Here is a 16,575-nt window from a genome sequence, read left to right on the forward strand (position 1 = left end):
GCCTACTCTACGCATTTCCTCCAATTCCAATCCTCCCGGACGTGATTCACAAGGTCCTCACCGAGAGGGCCCGAGTAATCTTAATCGCCCCTCATTGGCCCCGCCGGCCCTGGTTCGCGGATCTCCAACAGCTGTCCGTCCAGGACCCTTGGCGACTCCCCGTTTCGGGGGATATGCTGCGGCAGGGGGCCTCTTTCCATCCAGACCCGGAGTGGTTCCACCTCACCGCCTGGCTGTTATCAGGAGAGATTTAGAACTGCGTGGCCATGACCCCGAGTCAGTGGAGGTCATCTTAAAGGCCAGAAGGGGCTCGACCAATCGAATCTATGACCACACGTGGTCCAAGTTTCACCAGTGGTGTCTACAGGAAGGTTTCTCCCCTCTGTGCATCCCCATACACAGAATTATTTCCTTCCTTATGCAAGGCTTCCATAAAGGGCTTTCCACCAGCACCCTCCGGCGTCATCTGGCAGCCATTTCATCTGTCCTGGGGGGCCCCCGCAGACAGCCTCTCCGATCCTTCCCTGAAGTTCAGGAATTCCTCAAGGGCATAGCCAACCTCAGACCTTCCAAGGTCCACAGGTATCCATCCTGGGATTTGCCACGGGTTCTCCATTCCCTCACGCAGGCTCCATACGAACCCCTAAAATCGGCATCCCTCAGGTACCTATCCTTTAAGGTAGCTTTCCTGGTGGCTATTACCTCTGCCCGACGCATTTCGGAGCTGGCTGCCCTCTCAATCAGGCAGGACCTTTGTCAATTCCATCAGGACAAGGTAGTTTTGCGACTGGACCCCACCTTCTTACCCAAGGTCAGTTCCATGTTCCACAGATCTCAGGATATTGTCCTACCTTCCTTCTGCCTCCAACGAGACCATCCCTTGGCAATTAGATGGCACACCCTGGATCTCATCAGAGCGCTGAGAATATATATCCAACGCACAGGACCCTTTCGAAGGTCAGAAGCTCTTTTTGTAGCCTATCATCCCAGAGTCATGGGGGCCAAAGTGTCTTCAACAGTACTGGGCCGTTGGATCAGAGGGACTATATCTAAGGCCTATGAGTCGGCCTCCCTCTCCGTTCCAAGGAACATCACAGCGCATTCCACCAGGAGCGCGGCCACCTCGGCCGCTTGGGCGACTCAAGCCCCGTTGGAGGAGGTCTGCAAAGCAGCCACTTGGGCCTCGCCAAATTCCTTCATCAGGCACTACAAGATTGATTCTTACGCTTCAGCGGACGCTGCCTTCGGCAGAAGGGTACTCCAATCCGTTATCTCACACGATAGCAATCTAATCCCACCCTAGGGACCATCTATTGGGTATGTCCCATGTGACTGCTGGACCCGCTCCTTCAGTACGGAGAATAGGCGTTGATTGCTTACCTGAACGCCTCTTCTCGTACGGTGAGCGGGTACAGCAGTCACTTCCCGCCCTTGTATGTGTCTTCTTTTACCTTTCTATACCTTTCTTCCTCTAACAATGAGAGTTGAACACTACAGAGCTTCACAACTGAGCCTAGTCTATGGATTCGCGAATTCTGGGGAAGGGGCGGATCCGGCAAGCTTTTTTAATACTAGGCTCAGTTCCATCGGATTGGACGTGAGCAACCCATGTGACTGCTGTACCCGCTCACCGTACGAGAAGAGGCGTTCAGGTAAGCAATCAACGCCTATTTTATGTTGCTTTTCCCTATGCAGAAGGTCTCACATTTATTCCTTAACACAAGAAGTACAAAAAAAGAAGATTACTAATGAAGCTGTCTTGGATTACTCATGATCCTCTTTTAGCCGTGTAAGTTTATAAGAAGAATTGAGCTGAGTGAGAACATAGGCCTCTCACACAGTAACTAAGTAGGTACTTATTGGGAAGCACTGTGCTCCCCAATAATTGATGTGTTCAGCAGGTGGTGGACCTCTGATGCTGAAAATAATACAAAACCACCAGGATTAGTAATTTTCCGTGTACAGTGCTACCTCTACTTACGAACTTAATTTATTTATTTATTGTATTTGTATGCCGCCCCTCTCCGGAGACTCGGGGCGGCTAACAGCAACAATAAAGCAGTGTACAATAGTAGTCTGATTTTAGAAACAATTAAAAACCCATTAATATTTTAAATAAAATTCATTCCAGGTTCTTAAGTAGAAAAGTTTATAAGAAGTTTGTAGTGAAGGAATTTATATTACTATGAGAATTGTATAAATGGACAAATTAGTTTGTATGACTAGTATAACGAATCATGATTGATACACAGAGTGGGCCTTCTCCGGGTCCCGTCAACTAAACAATGTCGTCTGGCGGGTCCCAGGGGAAGAGCCTTCTCTGTGGCGGCCCCGACCCTTTGGAACAAGCTCCCCCCGGAGATTAGAACTTCCCCCACCCTCCTTGCTTTTCATAAACTCCTTAAAACCCACCTCTGCCATCAGGCATGGGGGAATTGAGACATCTCCCCCGGGCCTATACAATTCATGTATGGTATGTTTGTGTGTATGTTTGGTTTTAAATAAGGGCTTTTAATTATTTTAAACATTAGATTTGTTATATGCTATTTACTACTGTTGTTAGCCGCCCTGAGTCTACGGAGAGGGGCGGCATACAAATCTAATAAATAAATAAATAAAAAGGGGAAAAAAATGTGGTTTTGATTATTAGAATGATTGGAAAAGGCAGAGGCCAATGGGTGGGGCTGGCTGGCTGGGGTTACATTTGGTGTATAAGTCGCACCCAAGTTTCTACCCTTTTTTTGGAGGTAAAAGGGTACATCTTATACTCCAAAAAAATACAGTAAGTTATCAACACTATTGTTAAGTGAATCTGGATTCCCACGGACTTTGCTTGTCAGAAGGTCACAAAAGCTGATCACATGACCCCGGGACACTGCAATTGTCATAAATATCAGTCAGTTGCCATACATTTGAATTCTGATCACCCTGAGAATGCTGCAATGGTCATAAGTGTGAAAAAAGAGTCATAAACAGTCATAACCCCTGACCAATGAATGTTTCTTAGTATGATTGTTGAATGAATTGTTAATGGAATTTTTTTTAAAAATTAGTATTTTAAGGATTTTTTTAAGGTATATTAATTGTGTTACATAGAAACATAGAAGTCTGACGGCAGAAAAAGACCTCATGGTCCATCTAGTCTGCCCTTATACTATTTCCTGTATTTTATCTTAGGATGGATATATGTTTATCCCAGGCATGTTTAAATTCAGTTACTGTGGATTTATCTACCACGTCTGCTGGAAGTTTGTTCCAAGGATCTACTACTCTTTCAGTAAAATAATATTTTAAAAGCACTACCTTTCTCTCCCCTTCTCTGTGAGCTGAAAGTGCCATTTAAAATGGCTTTCCCCTCCTTTTTATACTTCCCAGTCTAGTCCCACCCCAGCCTAATCTGTGAGTGGTCTGTGCTTGAACACAAACTGCCAATAGAATTGTCCCTTATAGCCAGTAATATCTGCTCCACCTTCTTGAGTTCAAAAAATACAAAATGTAAAAAGCACTACCTTTCTCTCTCCTTCTCTGTGATCTGAAAGTGTTGTTTATTACTGTCTCTTATATGCTGTGAGCCGCCCTGAGTCCTCGGAGAGAGGCGGCATACAAATCCAATTAAACTTAAACTTGAAACTAAACCACTTTTTTCCGTTGCCGTTGTAACTTTGAATGGTCGTTAAATAAACTGTTTTAAATGGAGGACTGCCTGTACTGTTTGAATCTGGACTGAACTGTGTACTGCTGAGTTTACTAGTCTCAAAAGCTACGGAAAGATGTTAGGAATATTATTTGCATATTAAGCATTTGAGAGAAAGAGCATGACGCAAAGGGGATGTAGTTTTTTTTTACATCACATTGAGGCAATGCCAGTGAGATGCCATCTGTTTGGTTTCTTGATGTGCAGAGAGATTTTATATCAAGTGTCGGGTTCTCGGTTGGCTTCCTCAATTGTCTTTGATGTGGCTCTTCTATACACCTTGATTTTGACTTTCAAAAATAGCCTGCCCGGGAATGATTCATCCTTCCCTTCGTTTGATCATTTTGAGCCTTTCTTTTTATTTGTAAAGAGTGACTTTTAATCAATGTTTACTAGACTATTTGAACAATTTCTTTATGGTAAAAGTCTACAAAACTGAATGCCTTGTTGCTTTATTTGCTATTTCACTTTTATGAATATTTCATTTAGGTAAGTGTTATCGTGTAAAGTCAGAATTGGTAATAAGGACAAATGGAAATTGTTGGACCATTTTTGTGTATGCCATTCATTTTTATTTAGCTCTGTAATACACCAGCTTTTCTGCAGATTAAGATTTTACAGAATTTTTGATGAAAAACCACAGCCAACATGACCACTGGTCAGTCATAATGGTTTGGGTTTTTTATATATATTCAACAACCTTTTATTTTATTTTGTTCAGTTGAATTATTATCTCCAAAGGGTAGGTCTATATAATTACCAAAAATTATGATATACCACAATTTTGGACTATAAGGATAGAATAAAATAGAATTTTATTGGCCAAATGTGATTGGACACACAAGGAATTTGTCTTGGTGCAGATGCTCTCAGCATACATAAAAGAAAAAGATACATTTGTCAAGAATCATGTGGTACAACACTTAATGATTGTCATAAGCCGCACTGGTATATAAGACGTGTGAAGATTTCAAAGCAGTAAGTAAGAAAAAAATGGTTTTGTCCTCCCTGGCTCCCGGGAGCAATCTGCAAGCCTCCCAAACCCTCTGCGCATCCCACTTTTTGCAAAAATGGGCCTGGTTTTTTGAAAAAAACTGTTTTTGCCTTCCACCAGCCCCCAGGAGTACTCTGCAGGCCTCCCAAATCCTCTACACACCTGTTTTTCACCTGTTTTTGCAAAAAATGATACACAGGGGGTTTGGGAAGCCCATAGAATCCTCCTAGGGGCTGGGGGAAGGCAAAAATGTTCCCATTTTTTGCACACAAAAAAGACCCTTTTTAGCCCATTTTTTCCCAAAAATGATGATATTTTTGCCTTCCCTCAGCCCCCAGGAGCATTCTGCAGGCTTCCCAAACCTTCTGCACCTCCCATTTTTGCAAAATACGGGCCCATTTTTTGCAAAAATGGGGTACGGGGGCAGAACTTTTGGAGGCCAAAAAATGACTTTATTGATTGATTGATTGATTGGATTTGTATACCGCCCCTCTCCATTTGGTGTACTGTATAAGACGCACCGACATTTCTGCCCTCTTCTGCGGGGTGGGAAGATACATCTTATACTCTGGAAAATATGGTAATATATCTGAGAGGCTATAGGTCACACCAAAAGTTGCCATTTCATGTCTGCGAAGTAATATGACTGTTATTTTGAATTCTCTGTTTTAAAACTGTTATGAACTCTTAAAATACTTTTAACTAAGATTAAATTGTCGAGCCAAGCAAAGCTGGCAATTTTAATATTACAGGTAGTCCTTGACTGATAATCACAATTGAGTCTAAAATTTCTACTGCTGAGCAAGACAGTTGTTAAGTGAGTTTTGTCCTGTTTTGTGACCTTTCTTGTCACCGCTGTTAAGTGAATCACTGAAGTAGTTAAATCAGTAAAACGTCTGTTAAGTGAATCTGGCTTCCCTATTAACTTTGCTTCTCAAAAACTCACAAGTGGTGATCACATGACCGTGGGACCCTGCAACCACCGTAAATATGTTACCAAGTGTCTGAATTTTAATCACGTGACTTTGGGGATGCTGCAACAATTGTGAGGAAAACGGTCATAAATGACTTTTTAAAGTGCTTTTGTAACTTCAAAATAAATGGTTTAACCAGGGGTGGGTTCCACTTACCTTCGCCACTGGTTCGCGTCGCGATGTTTCACGCTTGTCCCCTCGTGCAATTTTGCTTCCGCGCATACTCAGTTGCAAAATTCATCCCGAAACACAGCTGAGGGGCTGATCAGCTCTGCTTCGGGCAAAGAAATAAAGGTCAGTATTAACCCGCGGGCAGGCGGGCAGGAAGGCCCTTTGACAAGCAGCGGAAGAAGAGAAGAGGGAAAAATTTGCTAAAAATTTCAAAAAAATGATGGCGGTGCCCATAGACCAGCACCAACCGTGACGTCGCCAGCGGGTCACTACCGGTTCGGGTGATCCGGTCCAAACCGGGAGTAACCCACCCCTGGTTGTAAATCACCTGCAATCTCCTGCGTCAGTGTTTACATTTCTAGATCTACTGAAGTTTTAACAGACTGATGCTAAAACAGAAGTCACTGTAGGTGTCTCAGTCACCAAGTATAAGTGGTAGGGTTACAGCTCAGTGTCATCCCACTCCATTAAAGACTTTTATTTTATTTATTTTTTTGTACAACAGAGAATGACAAATGTTTTTTTTCCATCAGCTTTTCACTCAGTCTTCTGATTGCTTGTTAACAAGACCTTGCCTTTCAGAAGTTGCACGGATAGGTGCATTACCTGTCACCTCTTTGCTATTTTTTGCCTCGTGCTTACAAATTATCCCTTTTGTTGGTTTCGAAGTAGAGCGAAGGGGTGTAAAGAAATAAATAATCAGGTACCCTTCCGTTGTTACTAATTTTCTAGAAAATGACATTGGATGTACAGCACCTTCTCTACCAATCCCGTGCTCATTTATCAAAATGGTTGGGGGAATATTGCATCCAGTTATTATTATTATTTATTAGATTTGCTTATAGATTATGTTTTATATGTGTGAGCACGCAGGCACACACAGAGATATTTTTTAAAAAAATATGCTTTTGGAATAACCAGCAAGGAATTATTGTTGTTATTGTTATTGTTGCACGAAAGAACTGAAAATAACAGCTTTTTTTCCCCTTCATAATTCAGTCAAAACTGATTTTGCTTTCGGTAGGCTCTCACACATTGGAGTTAATGCCACTCAATAGAGTAGAATAGAATAGAATAGAATAGAATTTGTAGTCCTTTCCAATATTTGTAGTCCTTTCCGATATTATAGAGTTGTCCTAGTCCAGTGATGGCAAACCTTTTTTCCCTTGGGAGTGTGTACACAAAATAACACAATATAGTTTTGGATAGCTAACAACTTCTATTTAAAATCTTTCCATTTACTTCTTTCCTATTCATTACTAATATTCTTCCAAACATGTAATAAAGGTGCGTACAACAATTAAAAGCAATATATATATATAAACATTAAGAAAACGGTATTTTGCAGATTTAAAAGACCAAAATAAAGAAGGGTGTCTTAATTCTAAGAAGCAGAAATCATGAGCACCTTGTTAGGGCTGGAAAGAAACTTATTTGGAGCAAGTAGAGCAATGGGAAAAAAGCCTGCAAAGACTTAGAGCTGCAAAAAACATTATTCAGTAGTAATAATGAAAAAGCCTGCAAGGGAAAATCTGGTAAGATCTTTAGCACCTAGTTAGGGCTGGGGGGGGGGGAAGCTTTGAAAAAAGCTACATTTAGATGTACCCTAGTTTTCAGCCTCTTTTAGGGAGGAAAAAGGAGCATCTTATTTTCCGAAAAATACGGTAGGTAAAAACTTTCTGGGTGTGATTTGAGAGTGAGATGTAGATCCCATAATCAGATATATAATAAAAATGCTCCTTCATTTTTTATCTATAACAAGATTTCCTTTCATCTCTTTCTCACATTCTATTTATTAGGCAACGTGTGTTTTAAGCATTCTGTATTGATGTATGTTGCTTGCACCAGCAAAAAATTGTGTGGGCCTTCTTTACAAATGACTTTAAATTCAACTATTTTTCATAGAATAACCCTATAGATTAATTATTTAAAATGAACTGTTTACTGGAAAGACTATTTGTTCAGATATATCTGTGATCAGAGCCCTACTTTTATTTTGAATAATGCTTCCTATTCGATAATGACTATCAATAGTGTTTCCTTATTCAACAATGACTATTGGAATCAAATTAAGTTGTTAAAATATTTCCTGGAATCTAGTTAATGTATGGAATACTTTCACCACTAGAGGGAGCAAACGTTACTACATTGATAATGAAAGATTCCTGAGCTTAGTTTAGCATATGGTGTACAGCTACTAGATAGATTGATGCTTTACTGCTTTGGGCATTAAAGATATAAAACATATTTTGTGGTGAATAAAATTCTTTGAGTGCTGGGCTAGCAACCAGAAGAGTCAGATTCAAGTCTGTCTTTAGCCATGGAAGCACACCGATCATTTATATTGTTTTAAGTGCTGTTTTTTGTTATAAGCCGCCCAGAGTCCTTTGGGAGTTGGCGACATATACATTCAATAGATAGATAGATAGATAGATAGATAGATAGATAGATAGATAGATAGATAGATAGATAGATAGATAGATAGATAGATAGATAGACAGACAGACAGACAGATAGATAGATAGATAGATAGATGATAGATAGATGATTGATAGATAGATAGATGATTGATAGATAGATAGATAGATAGACAGACAGACAGATAGATAGATAGATAGATAGATAGATGATAGATAGATAGATAGATGATAGATAGATAGATAGATAGATAGATGATAGATAAATGATAGATAGATAGTAGATAGATAGATAGATAGATAGATAGATAGATGATAGATAGATAGATGATAGATAGATAGATGATAGATAGATAATAGATAGATAGATAGATAGATAGATAGATAGATAGATAGATAGATGATAGATAGTAAGTAGGTAGATAGATAGATAGATAGATAGATAGACAGACAGACAGATAGATAGATAGATAGATAGATGATAGATAGATGATTGATAGATAGATAGATGATTGATAGATAGATAGATAGATAGACAGACAGACAGATAGATAGATAGATAGATAGATAGATGATAGATAGATAGATAGATGATAGATAGATAGATAGATAGATGATAGATAAATGATAGATAGATAGTAGATAGATAGATAGATAGATAGATAGATAGATAGATGATAGATAGATAGATGATAGATAGATAGATGATAGATAGATAATAGATAGATAGATAGATAGATAGATAGATAGATAGTAAGTAGGTAGATAGATAGATAGATAGATAGATAGACAGACAGACAGATAGATAGATAGATAGATGATAGATAGATGATTGATAGATAGATAGATGATTGATAGATAGATAGATAGATAGATAGATAGACAGACAGACAGATAGATAGATAGATAGATAGATAGATGATAGATAGATAGATAGATGATAGATAGATAGATAGATAGATAGATGATAGATAAATGATAGATAGATAGTAGATAGATAGATAGATAGATAGATAGATGATAGATAGATAGATGATAGATAGATAGATGATAGATAGATAATAGATAGATAGATAGATAGATAGATAGATGATAGATAGATAGATAGATAGATAGATGATAGATAGATAGATAGATGATAGATAGATAGATAGATGATAGATAGATAATAGATAGATAGATAAATGATAGATAGATAGATAGATAGATAGTAGATAGATAGATAGATGATAGATAAATGATAGATAGATAGTAGATAGATAGATAGATGATAGATAAATGATAGATAGATAGTAGATAGATAGATAGATAGATAGTAGATAGATAGATAGATGATAGATAGATAGATAGATGATAGATAGATAATAGATAGATAAATGATAGATAGATAGTAGATAGATAGATAGATAGATAGATGATAGATAAATGATAGATAGATAGATAGATAGATAGTAGATAGATAGATGATAGATAGATGATAGATAGATAGATAGATAGATGATAGATAGATAGATAGATAGATAGATGATAGATAGATAGATAGATAGTAGATAGATAGATAGTAGATAGATAGATAGATAGATAGATAGATAGATAGTAGATAGATAGATGATAGATAGATGATAGATAGATAGATAGATAGATGATAGATAGATAGATAGATAGATAGATAGATAGATAGATAGATAGATAGATAGATAGATATTCTCTCAGTTCAGCTACCTCCATAAGTTGTTGCTGTGGAGAGAATAGGAAGGAGTTCTACATATACCGTTTTGAGCTTCGGAATAAAAGGTTGGATATAAATCAAACAAATAAGTGGAAAGAGGAAAAAGTACATTTATGTTTATGGGTCATGAAGTATAAAAGAGAAAGACGGTACGGATTCTCAAGTATGCATTAGATCAATGGCCTCTTTCCATCTTTAAATTCCTACTTGATCAAATAAACTTTCGGGCCACAGATACATTGATTCATGCTTTGTGGATGCTTTGTTATTTGGCGTTTGAAGCTATTGGAAGTAAACACACTGACTTTCATCTGCAGTCGGATTTTAGAGGAGCAACCCCCCTCCCCCCCAAAACTTGTCATTTGTGCATTGTGTATTTATCCCCACTGAAAATATCTGGGAAGTTGCTGTGGGATGTTAAGAGTTGCAGCATAATCCTTCATCTAACGCAGTGGTTCTCAACCTTTCTAATGCCGTGATCCCTTAATACAGTTTCTCATGTTGTGGTGATCCCCAACCATAAGTCTAGCACCAATTTTCCCAACAGAGCTTGAAGCTGATTGGCAGGAAGGTCAGAGGGACACCCCCACTGTAAATATCTGATTGATCGGATTGTAAAAATATGTTCCAAGGCACCAGAACAGAAGCTTTAGTTACTAACACCATGGGAAGTTTATCTTTTTCCATGGTCTTAGGGGACCCCTGTGGAATGGTCGTTCGAACCCCGAAGGGGTCTTGACCCCCAGGTTAATAACCACCACAGGGAAGTAATTTTAGGTTTCTCGAATTTGCAAAATAGGTAGCAAAATAGCAGTTTGAATCGACTTTGATTAATTTGCAACCCCACCAAGTATGTGATTATTTCTATGTTCTTGCTTTTGATATCTGTTGCAGTAAAAGTTACCAATGTAATGGTGTTTTTGCCGCGGCGGCAAAAGCCAAACAGAGTGTTCAATAGATCAAGATTCAAATTTGAGAGGGACCTTGGTAGGGCAATGGTCTCCAACCTTGGCAACTTTAAGACTTGGGGACTTTAACTCCCAGAATTCCTCAGCCAGAAAAGCTGGTTTGAGGAATTCTGGGAGTTGAAGTCCACAAGTCTTAAAGTTGCCAAGGTTGGAGACCATTGCACTGGCTTGGAATTTGGCTGGGAGGTAAAATGTTTCTGGGGAAAGCAAGCAATACAAGGATGGCCTTGGAAAAAGACACTGGTTAATGCTAAGTGAGAATTATATTACAAAAAGAAGAAATCCATTTTTGTAAGAGTTGGTTAATACAGACAGGGCTGAAAGGCATGACAAATGCTGCAGAAATCCCATACATAGAAACGTAAAAGATTGACGGCAGAAAAAGACCTCATGGTCCATCTAGTCTGCCCTTATACTATTTCCTCTATTTTATCTTCGGATGGATATATGTTTATCCCAGGCATGTTTAAATTCAGTTACTGTGGATTTACCAACCACGTCTGCTGGAAGTTTGTTCCAAGCATCTACTACACTTTCAATAAAGTAATATTTTCTCACGTTGCTTCTGACCTTTCCCCCAACTAACCTCATATTTTGTCCTGTTGTTCTTGTGTTCACTTTCCTATTAAAACTACTTCCCTCCTGAACCTTATTTAACCCTTTAACATATTTAAATGTTTCGATCATGTCCCCCCTTTTCCTTCTGTCCTCCAGACTATACAGATTGAGTTCATGAAGTCTTTCCTGATACGTTTTATACTTAAGACCTTCCACCATTCTTGTAGCCCGTCTTTGGACCGGTTCAATTTTGTCAATATCTTTTTGTAGGTGAGGTCTCCAGAACTGAACACAGTATTCCAAATGTGGTCTCACCAGCACTCTATATAGCGGGATCACAATATCTTTTTGTAGGTGAGGTCTCCTACATATATTTTTAAAGAGTTACGGTTTCGTCACTTTTGACAAGAGGCTAAGTTCTTCCTCTTAATTCTGCCTTTTATGGTACAGGTATTCCTCAACATAGGACCGCAGTTGAGCCTATACTTTCTGCTGCTAAGTGAGAAGTGAGTTTTGTCCCATTTTACTGCCTTGTTGAAGTTTTTGAAGTGAATCACTGCATTTCTTAATAGAATAGAATAGAATAGAATTTTATTGGCCAAGTGTGATTGGACACACAAGGAATTTGTCTTGGTGCATATGCTCTCAGCGTACATAAAATAAAATATACATTTGTCAAGAATCATGTGGTACAACACTTAATGATTGTCATGGGGTCAAATAAGCAATGATGAAGCAATATTAATAAAAATCTTAGGATATAAGCAACAAGCTACAGTCATACAGTCAACATGGGAGGAAATGGGTGATAGGAATGATGAGAAAACTAGTAGAAGTGCAGATTTAGTAGAAAGTCTGACAGTGTTGAGGGAATTATTTGTTTAGTAGAGTGATGGCATTCATCACTCTACTAAATAGCTAAATAGTGATAGCTGATAAAGCAAATCTGGCTTTCCCATGGGCTTTATTTATCAGAAAGTCACAAAGTGTGATTTCCCCCTGACCTTGGAACACTGTGACCATCGTAAAATATGAGTCGCCAAACACCTCAGTTCAGATCACATGACCATGGGGAGGCCACAACAGTTGGAATCATGAAAAAGGGTCATCTATCACTTTATCAGCCCCGTCATAACTTGAAATGGTCGCTAAATAAACTTTTGAAAGATGAGAACTACCTGATACACTTAGAAGGCTGGACCTAGGGGAAGAGCCTTCTCTGTGGGGGCCCCGGCCCTCTGGAATCAGCTCCCCCCAGAGATTCGCACGGCCCCCAACCTCCTTCCCTTCCGTAAGAGTTTAAAGATCTATCTGTGCCGCTTGGAGCTATTAGAGCCTAGCCCCCTGGCTGACGAGTATGTTTTGCTGTGCAAATGGGAATGAGTGATTTTAAATGGTATTAGAGTTTTTAAAGACATTTTATCTATATTAATTGGATTTTTAGATATGTATACTGTATATTGTTTTGGTACGTTGTGAGCTGCCCTGAGTCCTCGGAGAAGGGCGGGATATAAATCCAATAAATACATAAATAAAATAAAATAAACTTTGAACGGTCACTAAATGAACCATTGTAAGTAGAGGACTGCCTGTATTTTGACAAAACCTGTCTTCCTCTCTCCCTAAAAACATTGCAAACCTCTGCTATCAGAATAATAAAAGAGTGGATGTTTCCAGTAGAATATAAAAAATGAACTCTTTCCTTTTTCAATAACATAAACACTCAGTATGGCTTTTTAATCAGATCTGTCTATCATTTCACCCCCATTTCAGACAGGTGAGATGGTAGCTCATCTTTTCAATCCTTTCCCACCTTGGTAATCCAGTAGAACTGATATCTTATGCACGCATCTTTTCCAAAAGTAAAGACGTCAGATCAGTTCCACAAGGAGATTTTGTCTGGCTCTCTTATTTTTATACGTGTGAAAGATAAGATCAACCGAGCACAGCAGATGAAATCCATATTGAGCAAAACAAATATTTCCTAGCACGGCAGAGCTTTTCAATTTCAAGAAGATTTTAATTCATTAAAAATCATCATGTCTGTCTTCTGCAGAAGAAAGAACCTAAAAAAAATAAAATCTCTACTTGAATTTTGCTCAGAGAAACAAAAACTCCCATCTTTATAACTAGCAAAGCATGCAACTTAAATTACTATACTGACGGTATTAGATAAGAATTATAATTTTCCTGGAGTGAATTCTGGCAGCCTAAACTCCCTTCCTAAAAAATGGAGGAGTTAAATAAAAGAACTTGCTCCTGTGAAATATCATGTATTTATTGCCTTTAAGATTAGGGGTGTGTGTGTGTGTGATTTGGGTGCATTTGCATATTATATTCATAAAGCCGGTGTTGCACAACTGTGCTCTTAAGGGAGAGAACATTTCTTGTGACTCTGTTTCTGGAGCAGTGTGACATCACTCCAGTGTCGGTTTTCCCACAACTCTCACAGCGAGAAGATGCTTTTCCATACGCTCAGGTTGTGCACAGCTCATTGGAGAACAGCTCGAGGACTAAAGAGTTCTGCCTTGTAGCATTCCCCGTGTTGTTTTCTTTAAGGCTTTGGTAAAGCATGGATTATTCTGAAGGCTGGTGAGTTTATTGCATATTCTCTTTAACCCCAGCAAAGCTCCTTCTTATTTCCTTACACAAGCCGAGCCGTGGTTTAAACATCTAGTTGTGTAAATTGTCTGTCTCCGTTTTACATTAAATAAGAGGAAAGAGCTTCCTACGATTTTTTTAGCTTCACTTTAAACGGTTTGCTGCTCTGATTCTTTAGCTGTAGTTTATTCTTCGTGGGTCAGATTGCTCATAGCTGCAAGGATTATATTGCAAAAAAGAACAACAACATTGCTAGTGTGGTTGAAAAAAATAGTCAAGGGATAAACCTAGATGGCGTACGTAGGTGAATTAGATCAACATTGAAGTAGCTTAAACCAAAGCAATTTTAGAAATAGTACTTTGTGTTTCCTGTATAGTAGTTACCATCTGGCTATTTCTTCCCATCCAGATTAGTAGACAAAGTATTGAAACATTGGTAACAAAAGGAGGAATTAGAAATTGTTCAGTTTGACACTTTGTACAGATTGTGAAGCTGGTACAACTGAAGTAGCAAAACAGAAATGACAATAACCTTGAAAGAACACTGCCTTGTTTATATTACAAAGATAATAAAGAACAACATTTATTCCAGAGATTTCCCATAAGAGAATTTGATCATTGTTCAAATGTGAGGGGTGGGCAGAGAAATAATGCCAATGTATGACCTCCATTATTAATAAATTCATAGAAGGTAGAATCTGAAGATTGAGAGATCTTTAATAGTCTCTTATTCACCAAATGCATAGTTTTTACTGCAATTATATCAGAGGCTCTTGTTTAAATGTTTTACTATTGCCAGCGAGGCTTAATTCCCAGCCTTTCTTTTAAAAAGTATATGTCTGTTGATTGATTTCCTAAAATTTTGTTTTGGATTGATAGTTGTAGATTCTTTTTGTCTGACAGTTCTGATAGCCTGTCTCTAGAAATTCTAACATCTATATAAACATTCTTAGAGATGATTGTATTAACAAAACAGCATACAGTATTTGAAACTGAAGGTATACTTCTATTTTAACAATTTAGCAGGTATTTGAGCTCCTATTCCTTGCTTTATAAGCGGACCTCTCTGTTTACTAAAATATAATGGTATTGCCAGAGCCATACAAAATCTTTCCATGCCAAAATTGTTTTTGTGATGATAACAACATTTTCATATAAACAAACATCACTTTAATTTAATGTGTTGATTTGTTTTTTAGCCATGCAGGATGTCCGTGTCTGTTACAATAAGGATAAATACATTTTTTTTTCTACATCTTATTCAACTTGTTGCAATTCCTATATCAGACAAGCCCCCGTGGCAAGGAGAATCCAACCGTGGCTTGAATTTATAGTTTGATTAGGTGAATTTTATACTGTGATGTTAACTTGGTTTCAGAACATCAGAACAGAATCATTCGTTTGTGGTTATTCTTTGATTCATTTAGAAACATAGAAGACTGACGGCAGAAAAAGACCTCATGGTCCATCTAGTCTGCCCTTATACTATTTTCTGTATTTTATCTTATGATGGATATATGTTTATCCCAGGCATGTTTAAATTCAATTACTGTGAATTTATCTACCACGTCTGCTGGAAGTTTGTTCCAAGGATCTACTACTCTTTCAGTAAAATAATATTTTCTCATGTTGCTTTTGATCTTTCCCCCAACTAACCTCAGATTGTGTCCCCTTGTTCTTGTGTTTACTTTCCTATTAAAAATACTTCCCTCCTGGACCTTATTTAACCTTTTAATATATTTAAATGTTTCGATCATGTCCCCCCCTTTTCCTTCTGTCCTCGAGACTATACAGATTGAGTTCATTAAGTCTTTCCTGATACGTTTTATGCTTAAGACCTTCCACCATTCTTGTAGCCCGTCTTTGGACCTGTTCAATTTTGTCAATATCTTTTTGTAGGTGAGGTCTCCAGAACTGAACACAGTATTCCAAATGTGGTCCCACCAGCATTCTATATAGCGGGATCATAATCTCCCTCTTCCTGCTTGTTATACCTCTAGCTATGCAGCCAAGCATCCTACTTGCTTTCCCAACTGCCTGACTGCACTGTTCACCCATTTTGAGACTGTCAGAAATCACTACCCCTAAATCCTTTTCTTCTGAAGTATTTGCTAACACAGAACTGCCAATACAATACTCAGATTGAGGATTCCTTTTCCCCGAGTGCATTATTTTACATTTGGAAACATTAAACTGCAGTTTCCATTGCTTTGACCATTTATCTAGTAAAGCTAAATCATTTACCATATTACAGACGCCTCCAGGAATATCAACCTTTAGAGTCATCGGCAAATAGTATTTGGTATTAGGAATTTAGAATTGCCAATTTATGCACAGCATTTGTTCTTTAAAATAGTTGAAAATGCTCATTGACGTATGGTGGCTTTTTCCTAAAAATCACTGATGTTCAGTCTGCAGCTGTTTGGAGTGATTTCTTACATTCCTTGGAATATATTAAAATGTTCTTGT

General features: G+C 38.2%; 1 protein-coding gene across 12 annotated transcripts in view; it reads left to right on the forward strand.

Moving 5' to 3' along the window:
- PLEKHA5 (pleckstrin homology domain containing A5) overlaps positions 1-16,575 on the forward strand; it is a 278,548-nt gene that overhangs the window by 111,665 nt on the left and 150,308 nt on the right. The window contains exon 1 of one of the 12 annotated variants that reach the window (XM_070754321.1): positions 13,823-14,097. The exons of 8 other annotated variants lie outside the window; for them this stretch is intronic. In XM_070754321.1, coding sequence (XP_070610422.1) covers positions 14,078-14,097 — 20 coding nt within the window. In that variant the 5' untranslated portion in view covers positions 13,823-14,077. Of the gene's footprint in view, positions 1-13,822; positions 14,098-16,575 lie in introns of those variants that run through there. 3 more of the 12 variants (XM_070754320.1, XM_070754319.1, XM_070754318.1) reach the window with 3 other exon arrangements.

This window comes from Erythrolamprus reginae, chromosome 6 (assembly GCF_031021105.1).
Source record: "Erythrolamprus reginae isolate rEryReg1 chromosome 6, rEryReg1.hap1, whole genome shotgun sequence".
Taxonomy (NCBI): Eukaryota; Metazoa; Chordata; class Lepidosauria; order Squamata; family Dipsadidae; genus Erythrolamprus; species Erythrolamprus reginae.